This window comes from Micropterus dolomieu, linkage group LG06, assembly GCF_021292245.1.
Source record: "Micropterus dolomieu isolate WLL.071019.BEF.003 ecotype Adirondacks linkage group LG06, ASM2129224v1, whole genome shotgun sequence".
NCBI classification, from domain to species: domain Eukaryota; kingdom Metazoa; phylum Chordata; class Actinopteri; order Centrarchiformes; family Centrarchidae; genus Micropterus; species Micropterus dolomieu.
This window is the reverse complement of record NC_060155.1, coordinates 18,474,094-18,488,043: the sequence shown is the minus strand read 5'-3', so window position 1 is coordinate 18,488,043 and position 13,950 is coordinate 18,474,094. Positions and strand designations below refer to the sequence as shown.

At 42.8% G+C, this 13,950-nt stretch overlaps 2 protein-coding genes across 2 annotated transcripts; both read left to right on the top strand.

Moving 5' to 3' along the window:
- The first annotated feature begins 1,276 nt into the window (after positions 1-1,276).
- On the top strand, positions 1,277-3,976 carry LOC123972821 (C2 calcium-dependent domain-containing protein 4C-like). Its single transcript, XM_046052514.1, has 3 exons — positions 1,277-1,393; positions 1,952-2,730; positions 2,866-3,976. Exons 2-3 carry the CDS (start codon positions 1,981-1,983, stop codon positions 3,415-3,417), a joined length of 1,302 nt encoding a protein of 433 aa, XP_045908470.1. The 5' UTR covers positions 1,277-1,393; positions 1,952-1,980; the 3' UTR covers positions 3,418-3,976.
- A 3,485-nt stretch (positions 3,977-7,461) lies between these two features.
- Positions 7,462-11,162, top strand: fem1a (fem-1 homolog a). The gene has a single exon (XM_046053031.1). The coding sequence runs from the start codon at positions 7,684-7,686 to the stop codon at positions 9,535-9,537; it is 1,854 nt and encodes a 617-aa protein (XP_045908987.1). The 5' UTR covers positions 7,462-7,683; the 3' UTR covers positions 9,538-11,162.
- Positions 11,163-13,950: the final 2,788 nt, after the last annotated feature.

Sequence of the window (13,950 nt, the reverse complement as noted above, 5' to 3'; positions counted from 1 at the left end):
TACAGCATGTTGCATCATTTTGTGCTTTGAGCAAATGAAAATAGTGCTTTTAGGAGTGCCACAAATGTGTCCAGGTTTTTTTTTAAACTCCCCCCATCACCACATTATGTAATTTTGCTTTTTTGTGATAAAATCTGCCATCCAGGCACAGCATATTTGGGCTGCCTAATGCTGTTTTGAAAACTCAAATAAATACTGAATACTGAATCTTATTTCAGACAAGTTATGCAGCTCAACGTGATGCAGCTCAACGTGAAGTCTATCACAACAAACAACTATTAAATAATAGATACACTGTTTTAACATTATAATGTATGGAACCATTATTTTTATAAACAAGTAATTAATTACTTGACTAGTTGTTTCAGCTTTGAATAGCACAAAAAGCACATCTTGAAAAGTGAGCTATCAGTGTTGGTTGGATGTTGCTGTCCTCAGATGAACAGGGAGACTGTTCCAGAGACTGGGTCCAGAACTACAGAAGGCAGCTTTGCTGCTGGTTTTGACAGCAGAGTGGCTGTGGATCTGAAAGCTCTACAAGGGACATATCCAAGCAATATATCAAAGTCTGTGGCATGTCCATGAGAGAGACTTAAGAAACTATCCAAAAAACTAACTGGAAGCAAGTCTAGGGACTTCATGGCAGGCATGCCATGAGCTGTTTTGTTTGTTGCAGTCACTACAAGCCCTAATGATTAATTAGGGCTTGTAGTGACTGCAACAAACTTATTTGGAAAAGTTGAGAGCAACACACTGCAGTATAGAAAAGTTTTAAAACAGAAACAGGGTAATTCAACTTAACATAGCCTAAACCTTTTCTTTTCTTTCTTTCTCATGGTGTGTTTACTTTACTTTGTCCACTGCCTGCCTTTTTCTTCCATTATCATTGGTAAATGTGTTCAGATGGTAAATGTGAACACAGCATATTGTCACCATTAGTTTGTCACCAGGAAGTCCAATTAAGGTGCATGTTTGCACCATATTATAGGGAGAGAGCCACTATCTGACAACAGTGCAAAAGAGAATAGATCTCAAGTGAACGCCAAGTGAAATCCCGACGTTCTCTTTAAAAATCAATGAGGCGTGAGCTATGAAACCCACATAATTTGCAACACGTTGTCGCTGAGGAAACAGCTTTTAAATTAGATTGTTTTTTGTTTGTTTTGTTTTTTTGCCCCCTGCCTGCATTGGGATTAGTTTCATGATAAATATCATTGGAAGGTTTCACAACCTTCTCATTGGCTTAGAGTCAGAGACCCCATCATATAAAGCGAGAATGTCTAATCTAGTAGCCTTTAACCGCTGGCAAGCGTTCTGGATCATGCTCTTACGGGAAAATACCTTTTTCGCGACGATCAATTATTCCGGAGGAAAATAGTTCTACAACCAACAGGTTTGTTTATGTTTGATGTCAGATGTGCAACGCGTCGGCAGTTAATGTGGCTTTGTTTGAGAGAAAAAAAAGTTATTCAGACTCGACATTGCTCGTTTATTTTAAGGATCTCAAAATGATTTTAGAAAATATTGCAGTAAAAGTGAAAATTCCAGTAGTTTGATTTGCTAAAACGCTGAATTAGTTTGATGATACAAATCACGCACGAGTAATTCGTTTAGAGGAAAATTATTATTTTAATCCCACTATGTTTACGCAGTTATTTTAATTAAATTGCTCTTTGGAGATGCGTTTTAATGACTGAATTGTGGACGAAATGGATGATTCGTGGCTGCAACTTAAATGTGTACTCTTCATTCCTCTCCTTCAATTAAGTCCTGAGCTCCGTGGTTCAAGAGTGTCAGGAGAGTCTACACGATTTAGTTTATACTAGTTTAATGATTTTTGGGAAATTATATTTAGTAAACCTCAACAAAAAGACAAAATCCTGTTAATTGTGTCTGTTTGTTATGGTTGGATGTGCTGTCTCCTCTTCAGGCATTACTTTTCTGTTAACAGAAACTGTGAGCTGAAGCATCTGAGTGGGTATGTGGCTACTGGAGAAGCTCCGGAGCTCTGTGGAGAGCAGAGGGACACAATCCCGGCCCCCGCAGACAACAGAGGCAATTCCTATCTCTGTTTACGCCAATGTTCTAACTCCAAACAAGATCCCTGATTTCTTCATCCCCCCCAAACTTATCTGCTGCCCACCAGAAGAGCCTCTTACACCAGAACCTCAGCACTGCTCCACACTGCGACCCTCCTCCTCTGACCATGCCATCTGCAGCCAGAGCCCCAGAGCTCGGAGCAGCAAGAACCCCTGTAGCCCTCGCCTCTTTTCCCGTCTGGGAGGAGACACCCGCAATCTCCAGAAGTCAGCCAACCGTCACATCATCCAAATAGAGAGTGCTGATGAGCCAGGTGCCAGGTCTGTGGACAGCGATAGTGTTGAAGTCAACACTAATGCAGACCCCCAGTCACAGACTGCAATGTCTCTGCCATATGTCCCCAAGGCTCAGACCTCATATGGCTTTTCAACCCTGGTGGAGTCTCCTCATACCCGGCGCAAGGAGAGCCTGTTCCACAGCGACCCCAGCAGCCCTCTCACCTCCCCGAACTCCCAGAGGCGCTCCCAAGGGGGAACTCTTCTGGCCCCAGCGGACCCCAACCCCTATCGGTATTTCAGTGGTGGTGAAAGCGACACCTGCTCCTCAGCAGAGTCGTCCCCCTTTAACTCCCCTCTCCTGTCCCGTTCTGCCTCTCTCCTACGCTCAATTACCCAGGAGACACAAGCCAAGGTGAGGACTGTTTCTGTTGGTGTGTATATGGTTATAAAGCTATTAATGAATGTGTTACAAAAGTGTTTCCTTGTCTGGTTAACAGTCAGGCTTCTTTCTGTATGTTTACCAGTTGCTTTTTCTCTCTCCCTCAAGGTGTCTCGTGCCAAGCGTTCCCTGGCGCGGCACAGTTCTCTTTCCACTGATGATTGCAGCTCAGCAGACAACAGCCCCAATATGCAGCGCCGCCGCACCCGCTGCCCCCCATCTCCTGCCTTCCGTGGGTGTAAAAGCAGCGGCTTAAAGGGCACAGTGTCAGACCTCCTGCAGCGCCAACACACTGTCAACCTCCATAAGGGGGGGACGCTGAGGCTGAGCACTCACTACGACCCAGAGTCAGCTCGGCTGAGGGTGCGCGTGCTCACAGCCGAGGCCCTTTATGACAGGCAGACGGACGTTAAAAGCATCAATTGCTGTGTAGCACTCTACCTGAACCCTGGCAAGCAGCAGAAACAGAGGAGCACCATCATCAAGAATAGCAGGAATCCAGTATTCAACGAAGACTTTTTTTTTGACGCGCTGCCCCAGGCAAAGGTAAAGAATCTGGCCATGAAGATAAAGGTTGTGAACAAAGGAACCAGTCTGAGGAGAGACGTGCTTCTAGGAGAAAGGGAGGTCCTGCTCAGTGAGCTGCTAGCAGGCCTCTAGGGAGCCCCTGTCAAGACTTTGGTGAAAACAAGCAGCTCCACATCTTGAGGGCCCTTTTTTCTCTGTCTGACTTTTGATCCCATTCAACAGATCTGATGATAAATACTGGGCAAGTGAAAGCATGCTGATCATGCTGATGACAAAGGAGTTGTATCTTGTATTTTGTTATGTACATCAATGGACCAAAAACATAAAAACAAAACAAGAACTCTATTGAATTAGAAGTCCCAAGTTGCCATAGTTTTTTTCAATGGTCAATCCAGGTTAAACTACCATCATTTACATGCTTACCAGTAATGTGAACAGTGGAGCTGCTTCCTTTTGTCCTTGTTTGTGTACTTGAGTACTGAGTTACATAAGGTGTTGCCTTCACTGGTGAGCATTGTGATGTGGCTCAATATCATATCAGCTGTGATGCAATGATGATCTTGTTTAAGCTGGGGCTGTATTTTTTTTTGTAATTATGCAGTAATATTACATGTGGGTTTTTGCATGTTCCAGTGGAAAATGAATAACACCTCTGTGTACTTGAAAGAATTTATATCTGGGAATTAGATTATAATTGCTAGTGGATGTAATATGTTGTTACACGTTGTGACATGTTTTTGAACGTATGAATAAAAACACTAAACTCTCACTGATGATTTTTTTTACCCTGCAGCTTTGTCTCAGCGATTTTGTCTTCTAATAATTGCTCAGGATCAAGAGCAAGCCCTAGGAAATTATTATAAACCCTCCACTGCCCCTCCCAAGCTTTGCATTTTTGCAAACAAGTTGGAGGCTGGGTCCTCTGAGGCGGACACAGGATGGGTGTCATTTGTAAGGGTTTTAATCCTGGATCTCTGCACGCAATATTGTCTCTGTGTGCATTCAAACTCCCTGTTTAATTTTAAAAACGTGTTTCCTTTTCAGGCTGTCCTCCAGTGAGTTTCAAATAGTTATTAAGGAGAGCAGGAGTTTTAATCAGGACTCAATCACCATACTGAAACAAATATTGGCACACACTCCCCTGCTGTAGATATGATTTATCTCTACAGTGAGGTTATATTTTGATTTATGCGTTCAATACTTGCAATACATTTGTGTTGAGGAAGTAGGCTACAAGAAATACATTCATATCCCTTAAGTCCACACTAATGCATTTATCAGACATGCAGGGATAGTCCCAGTGAGTAATAAAGACCATTGACCAAGTGTGTATCTAATGCCTCCTCTACTGGTGAAACATGAGAATGACACTTTAAAATGTCCAAGAAATATTATTTGATTTAAATCATTAAAACCATATTTAGAATACTTTTAATTGACTGGTGACCTGCTCTGGGTGTCTCGTGCCTTCTGTCCATGGGACTGGCTCTCCTATAACCCAGACAAGAAAAGAAAGACACATTTCATTAAAAAATATAAAGAATCCGAGAACACTCTCTGGCATAAACTCTGGGGTGATCTGAAATAAGTCACAACAAGCACCCATATGGGACACATTAAAATGTGGGCTTATAAAGAACTTTAATTTCCTGTAGACTTGAAAGCAAAGGGATAGAACTGGTGAAGAAAGATTAGCTAATTATTTTTGCCAATGGTAAAGCAAATTATTGCAATGTGATGGTCAAATAATCTCTGACTTCAGTAAACCATTAAGCAAAACATCAGCCAATAGTCATAATCAACAGGCTCAAATATTCTATCTTCCCAGTAAACTACTAAAGTCCCTGAAAACGTATTTTCTCAATCAGCACCTCACACTTAGTGAAGAGGTCCTACGTGAAAATAAGATTTTGATGCCACGCATTTTCGTGCACCAATCTGGAAAATTTTAGAATCAAAATCTGATGACAGTTAGCAGGTTACAGATTTAAAAACCTAAACAGTACTACTTTGTGTATCTCATGACAAAGTACAAGAGCTTAGCTTGAGAGCTTGTTACCGTGATGTTTGCCTACTATATTTTTAGCCATATTTTTTCAGCCAGCTCTTTGTGAAATTAAAAGTGACGATGGATGGAGCATTTGTCAAAGTTAACCTTGGAATGGCACACAGGCTCTTTCAAATTCTCTACTCATTAATTCTAAGTGATGATCTGCTTCGTGACAATGAAGTGTGTGCAGTGAATATAACACCATCTGAATGCCAGCAAGGTAACAATCCTGATTCATTAGTTTGATGTTTCCTTTGTCCATGACCATTGTTACATCTATCAAAGTTTTCATTTGTACTAACAGTAAATACCAAATATTACATACATAGAACATTAAACAAATGGTAATTTTGTTCAAAGAAGATTTTTGTTTCCTCTTCATCTTTTACTTTAAGAAAGAACTAAAAATCCTGATCTTTGCGTTGCTCTCGGCAAGCAGAGGTGTCATGTCATTACACCAGCATTCAAATCCCCACAAGTGAACTTATGCTGTGAATGTATAATATATTATAATCCTACTTCACTGCTTGACTCTCATCAACAGATGCAATATACTGCATGCCACACTGCATTTATGCACATGAAAGTAATTAGATTATGTTTCATACTGTGGAGAGACGCAGAGGGAAAAGTCAATATCCACATTCAACTGAATGTAAGGTCTTGGTGTTCAGCATCAGGCATATTATTAATATTCAAGACAATATTCTGGCCGCTGGCTCTGCATAGGAGGATAGAGTAATGTGGTCTCTTCAAGAATCATCAAAATGTTCAGATCAGTCATGTGTTTTCAGCTTAATTCCACAAAGATACTGTGTAGATGTATATTTGATCTATGCATCTTAATGGCAGGGTTCTAAATATATGATCTGGGTGCTATTGGTAGCCAAGGAATCACACAGTAAACCAATTACTTCCATAAGCTGCAAAAACACTCTGCTCCAAGCACAGAATATAGTGTAGCACAGAATCACCTAAATGCTTTATTATCTTCCCTCAATGTACATAACAGGTAATTCCACAAAAATAAAATACTATCACACAATATTAACAGTAGGCCTACTGTTTTTATGGTGGAGTATGTATTCAGACACGTTGTTATTCACTGCCCTGTTAATGTGAAATGACTGCAGAAGCCTGGTACTGTCTGCAGTATGTGTTGTATGTTCAATACATTGCAGGAGACCTCGGTGTCTGTGAGATTACTGTCTCCCGACTGGGTTGATAATTTTAGCTATCGTTAATATGAACAATTTAGAGTCAAGACTGAAACTGGTGATCTTAAACAATGGTTGGGTTAGGGTGATAGTATTTTCAAGTCTGACTTTAAAATGCTTTAAAAACACACACTTTTCTTGATCACCCTGTGGTAAAATGACTGTATGGACAATACAGTCATTTTACCACTTTGGTCTATCATGTTAGCCTATACACGACATCTATTGCATGTCTGTTCGTCCTGGGAGAGGGATTCCTCCTCTCTTGCTTTTCCTGAGCTTCTTCCAATTTTTCCCAGTTCAAGGGGTTTTTGGGGTGTTACATGCTGTAGGCCTACAGATTGTAAAGCTCCTTGAGGCAAATTTGTGATTTGCAAAATTGGGCAACATAAACAAAATTGACTTGACTTGGTAATTTGAGAATAAACGGTAGGCCTATTGCTGCCTTTGTCATCATGGGGGGATGTCATTAGAAGAAACACCTCTGTTTTTTAGTTTGGGGATAATTACACATGGAGGAGGAGACTTCAGTGTCGCATCTCGGTTCTAAGTAGCCTAACCACTTTATTGTTTATTGTTGAATATAACTAAAGGATTGTATGAATAGGCTAAAACTTACAAATATCCATTGCAATTTCCCTCTAAAAACCTAATGTATATTTACAAAGTATCCGCAGTGAGGGGAATTAATTTACCATTTAAATTGAGTACTCTGTCTCAGGGTGTATTTGGTTTGCAAGTCGGGCATCAAACCGGTGTCTATCTGAGGTGGTGCTCCGTGTTGGTCCGAAGAACCACAACAAACGAACCCATCAGCTGGTGGGCCATTTAACTCAAGTGCATCGTGGGAAATGTAGTTCTTTAAAACGTCAAACGCTACCTGCTCTAGGAACTAGGAATGCCATCAAAACTTCGTCATCCACAATGCCTCGCTGCAATCGTAAACATAGACCTGTCAAACAACACAAACGCCATCTTGACAGCACCCTCAAAATGGCAGAAAGATGTGAGCTAGAAACCGAGTCCGAACTAAGATTCCTGCTCTCTGCTGTTTAAAAGCGGACTCGCCAGTTTTCCATAAGCGAGTTGTTATGGGGTTTGTGTCCAGTGCGGCAGCGCAGAGCCTGTAAAATGGATATAACGACGGCGGTTTTCAACGCGGCCAGAGATGGTAAGCTGAAACTTATCCAGAAGTTGCTGAGCAACAAAACTCCTGAGGAGCTGGAGGCTTTAGCCGAGGAGAAAACACAGGGAGGCACCCCTCTGTTGATAGCCTCTCGATACGGACATTTAGACGTTGTAGATTACCTCCTTGAACATTGTAAAGCAAATGTTGAACTCGGCGGGGCGGTTAACTTTGACGGCGAGACCATCGAGGGGGCTCCGCCGCTATGGGCGGCGTCGGCAGCCGGTCACCTCCCTGTGGTTAAGACGCTACTAAAACACGGTGCCTCAGTGAACAACGCAACACTAACTAACTCAACGCCGCTCCGAGCTGCCTGCTTTGACGGGCACCTGGAGATCGTCCGCTACCTGGTGGAGCACAGAGCCGACATGGAGGTCGCCAACCGCCACGGCCACACCTGCCTCATGATCTCTTGTTACAAGGGCCACAAGGAGATCGCCAAGTTCCTCCTGGACCGCGGTGCGGATGTCAACCGCAAGAGTGTGAAAGGAAACACCGCCCTTCACGACTGTGCTGAGTCAGGTAGTCTAGACATCATGAAGATGCTGCTGAAGTGCAATGCCCGCATGGAGAGGGATGGTTATGGTATGACACCGCTCCTCGCTGCAAGTGTAACGGGTCACACCAACATCGTAGAGTACCTCGCTCACCAGCCTCGCACCTCCAGGGAGGAACGCATTGATGCACTTGAACTCCTTGGGGCTACTTTTGTGGACAAAAAGCGGGATCTCTTGGGGGCAATGAGGTACTGGAGAAGGGCCATGGAGCTGAGGCAACCAGGGGATAAAGCTGGATCCCTGGCCAAGCCTCCTCCTGGTCCCCCTATCCCTGCTTACGGCTGTGCACAGGAGGTGAGCACTGCAGAGGAACTGGAAGCTTTGATCACAGACCCTGATGAAATGAGGATGCAGGCCTTGTTGGTTCGAGAGCGCATCCTGGGGCCTTCCCACCCAGACACCTCTTACTACATCCGCTACAGGGGAGCCGTTTATGCTGACTCCGGCAACTTTGAACGCTGCATCAGCCTGTGGAAATATGCTTTAGACATGCAGCAGAGCAACCTCGACCCTCTCAGTCCCATGACAGCCTCCAGTTTCCTGTCCTTTGCAGAGCTCTTCTCTTTTGTTCTTCAGGACCGGGCCAAAGGCACCCTGTCAACGCGCATCACCTTCCACGATCTGATGACTGTGCTGGGGAAAAGTGTGAGGGAGGTAGAGAGAGCTGTGGCGCAGAAGGACAACCCTCCAGAAGCTCCCCAGTTCACCAAAGCCCTCTCCATCATCCTGCACCTTATCTTTCTGCTGGAGAAGCTGGAGTGCAGCCCAGAGCAAGAGCATCAGAAGAAGCACACAGTGTACCGTCTGCTAAAGCTGAACCCTAGAGGACGGAGCGGCTTCACCCCTCTCCACATGGCTGTAGACAAGGAAACCACGTCTGTTGGTCGATACCCTGTTGGCCGCTTCCCCTCCCAGGCGGTGGCAGCGCTGCTCCTAGAGTGCGGCGCGGACGTTGATTCACGCGACTGTGAGAACAACACACCACTGCACATCGCCGCTAACAACGGCTGCCCTGAGAATATGGCGCTACTTATGAAGGCCGGGGCTCACTTTGACGCGACAAATGCACAGAAGAAGACGGCCTACGAGCTGCTGGATGAGCAGAGCAGCGGGCACCCGGCCCTCTACCCCCTGAACTATGTCACCCTTCAGTGCCTGGCAGCGCGTGCAATTGAAAAGCACAGACTGCCCTACAGGGGACTCATCTCTGAGGAGATGGAAGCTTTCATTGAACTGCACTGACTCCTACTGTCCCCTGATGAGGCACCCCTGCACTACACTTCCTGTTATCCCCCCATACAATGACCTGCCACAAACTTCCTTCTTCACGCCATTCTCCTCATCTTTGTCTCCTTTTAACTGCTTCGCTCCTGGCCCTACCAACCGTGTGTCAGACCAAACCATAGCAATAAACATCCAGCCTCTGGGCCTTAAACTCAGGCTTAGATCTGGTCAGCTGTTGCTTGACTCTAACATTAAGTCACAAAGACTTTCAAAGTGATTGATTGTATAAAGCTGGGTGAGACTTCAACTCAATCTAGGCTTTAATGCATTATCCCTCTTTTTGTCCCAGTAAAAAGGAGACTTGCGGTATGATGGCGCTTGTGTGTGTTTGGTGGCTGGATTGTATAAAAGATGGGTTTTAGTATTACTGATAGGAAGCATCTGATCAAACTCGCCAGATAACATGCATGAAAATGAAGAGCAGATTCATTCAGAAAGGAAGTCTTTGAACAAACTCGACCACCAATACTTAGTTGCGGTTCTGCATGTTCACATGTACCATCTGCTGTGTTTCTTTGATATGGGAAGGTGTCAAATTTATTGTGCCAAATGTCAGCCATGGAGCCATGTTCTGTTACAGACTGTAAACAGAATGACAAGCAACTAACTTATTATTAACTTTAAATTAAAATAATTATAAGTGGAAGTAATAACCTAAAGGTGAGACATAGGCTACGTGAAGCTTCCACTTCCAGAAGATATTTCAGACTGTGACATGATTTGCCTGCAGAGCCATCCTTTTGAAAGACTGTCATGAGGTTGAGGATGAGTGGTATCCCTTGGACTAAGTAAAAAGAGCTGGTACCGTTGTTTGGCTGACAGTCTCCGCACAACATTTATAACCTATGCAGTTTGTGATATCCCAATCAGAGGCGATGTTTTACAAGCAAAAACACACTACATAAACAGATTTTACATGGGATTATTCTTCCATTTTACATGCTTATCTTAACAGGATAAATTGGCTGAAATCTGCTGCCGCTTCACTGACACTGAATTACTGTCTCCCGAATTTATGAACTAAGAATGTTTTCTTAAAATTTCTGCCTATGTCCGAAATGAACAATTTCAAACTCGAGCCTAAAGTGTGCCTACATCCCTCTACTTCTAGATAATGTCAACGTCAACAAAGATAATTAATTCACTGTCAAAGAAGCAGCATCAGAAGTAGGACATTTTGTGATGATCACAACAGAGCCTAAGGCCTCGTGTTTGTACCCACGAGAAAATCAGTCCGAGATCATGTGTCACTTCTGGAGTGAATTTTCCCTTTAACCTCGGATGCAGTTCACAGAAACGGAACAGATGGCTCTCTGGCCATTCCTGCATCTTAATATTATTTTTAAAGCTCTCTCTTTTGTTTATCCTGTTTCATCATGAATGTTTTATTTGTCTGTCTGTGCTAAGCACCACCAAGAAAACTGAATGCAGACTGAGAGGCTCTAAATCCTAAATAGGCAACTTACATTCAGGCTATGAACTGTCGCTGCCTTTCTCTTTCTCAACTGATTTGTTTAACTGATGATAACTCGAGAACAAAAGTGTGTTGGAGATACTTGAATAAAATTCAGTGTCACACAACATAATCTGTGTGTGCTCACTTTGAATTGTTTATGAAACGAAACATTAACTATCCGAAAATTAATATATTTTTCTGCGCTCTGATGTGTCACTAGTTCTTCAGCTTGAGTGCTGATGCTTACAGTTGCAGCATTTACATTAAGAGCACAGTTATACATATTTAGATGGATTTAAATGGTTGCAATAGTATAAAAACCCTACCACCCCGCGAGGGCAACCAGGTCCATAAATAAACTTATTTAGACTGTGAGGGACATATTAAATTGGAGTGCATACAAAGTGTTACATTAGCAGAATATTAAAAATCAATCAGTGTCCACTTAATTCAGCTCTTTAGACCAAACATGGGCTTTCCACGTCTCTCCTCACATAAACCTGAGGACCCTGAAATAAAGCATAACAGAAACTTGATCTTTCTGAGTCCTGCAGTCTTAATGTATAAATAGAGTGCAATTAACGTCACTGCTGCAGGGCAGTGGTAGAGACAGGGCACTTACTCTGCTAATTTTAGGGATCTTTTGCCCTAGCTTCAACTCTGAAAATGGGACTAGTGTAATGTTATACAGTCAGGCAGGTCACAGGGTGACTGGCAGAGACCTACACAGACAACAAAGGCTGCATTATTCTGACAGGAAACAAAAACAATATGAGCTCATTTGCTTTAATGAGAAGGGTTGCTGGGAACTTTAACCTAAAATATGAGTTATCTGCTGTTGTTGCTGTGCATTGATATTGTAAATGTAACAGATGTCATGTCGGCATAGGCAGGAGAGAAACACCAGCATGCATCCACCCTGCAGTCTCCACCTGTAGATCTAAGAGTTCTCTTACAGCTGACCTGACCTCTGACGGGTCTAAAGGTTGCCAGGCGATTGTGGACATCATTAGGTTTAGAAATACATAAAAAATACTGACATTTGAAGCAGCAGCTACAATTGTTGATGTTGGGACAAACAAAGAAAATGTCTCCAGTGGTACATAGACAAAGAGGAGGAAGAAGTACATCACTTCACTTATAAAAATGTTCTTTGTGGTAACTTCAGTGCTTATAGTACTTGTATATAAATAAATATACAATTTCATTTTCATTAAGTTAATAATAAAAGAGACCACTGACACAATGAAATATCTGATCCTGTATTCATCAAGTAAATGTAACGTCCTATGATAGGAACTTCCCACTAGATGTCACTAGCAACAAAGAAAATCAATCAGAGCGTCGCCTTTGTCCATTGAAGACCACGTGAAAAAGTGTAGCTTCCAATTACCATCAGAAGAGGTGGCAGTCGGCTAATTTTCCTGTCTCTTTCTCACAGTCTGTCAAGCAGCCTTTGTGTCATAGAGCGAGAACGAGAGAATGAGTCGTTGAGAATGACTTTTTACCAAGCTATTAGGCAGGGCTGAATATGCATTTGTAATATATCTAGATGAACAGAAATACGGGCAGGCAATGCTGAGTCTGTGTGCGGAGGGCTACACGGGGATCAGCAAAGATTATAGAATAAAGCCTCCTTCACACGGTCCTGAAGCGTCATGCCCAACTCCACACCATAATCCAACACCTCAGAAGTGGCCCTTGTGGCGGTTGTTTGTTGTTGCGTGACCTAAATAAGGCCAAATCTTAAAAAACAAAGACCCGAGTTCGCGAGTGGCATCTTTTAAAATCGAAAGCATAGGGCTGATTTAAATTTATTTATTTATTTTTTCAATTTTATTTATATTTTCAAGCAAAATGATTGGGTTTATTTACATGGGCAACACAATAAGTGTGGTGGAATAGGATCATTCAGTGAAAAACACTAGCCCTATGTGATGGATTCCATCATATATAAGTTGCTTTTCCCGCAGAATTTTACATTCTCGTTCTTGTAGCAGGTAAAGATCAGTTATTACAATTTATTTTATACACAATTGCAGTCCAGTTGTCCTTGGTTGCAAGGTGTGCTTTCAGCCATTTCCATGTGCAGTCCAACGTTTATCAAGGATTTTTCCCATATAATGTGACAAAAGAGCCATCTCCATGTAATTTTTTTTTTAATCTCTTGCCAATATGAAAAAATTAAGAAAATATGTTAGTTCCTCATTACGTGAACAAATAAAAGTGCATTTGGAGCATCACCCCAAAATAATGATTATTATCAATGTAAGAGTCTGCCCTCATTGATATGAATGGGGAGGACAAAATGTTAAAAACATATCTCATTATAATTCAAAACAGGTAGTCATAAAGTTGAATTAACATCTCAACAAGCAGTGCACCTGATCCTATGTTAAGGTACAAGTGACCTCCTATATGGTTATTAATATATTCCCACGATGCCCCACAGTGAGTTGTTCTTTCCCTACAATATTTTTAGCGTGTCCAGCTATAATTTAGTGAGGGAGTTCTGCTCTTTAGGAGCTGCTCTGGGGCCCTGACTTCGTATTCCAGCCAACAGCTATAATTAGACACTATATTATGGGAATCTACGGGGTTTCAAGGTGCTTATCTTCCTTTTAGCCCCTGGGGAGCACAGTGGAAAAATCAGTCACCAATACACAAGACCAACCTACCTCAGCAATCACCTCTTTACACCAGTCAGCGATGCAGCCAGAGCTGGAGGAGTGTGGGGGGAGGGATGGTGGTTGGTAATGGGGGTAATAGGGGTGATGGGGGATACGGTTGCTATTGGAGATCTTGCCTGCATCACGTCATGTGTAGGGGGGAGGGGGAGAGCTCCGGTGTGTGTTTGAGAGAGAGAGAGAGACGGGAGGGGGAGGAGAGGCGTGTGAGGAAGGAGGAGGGCATTT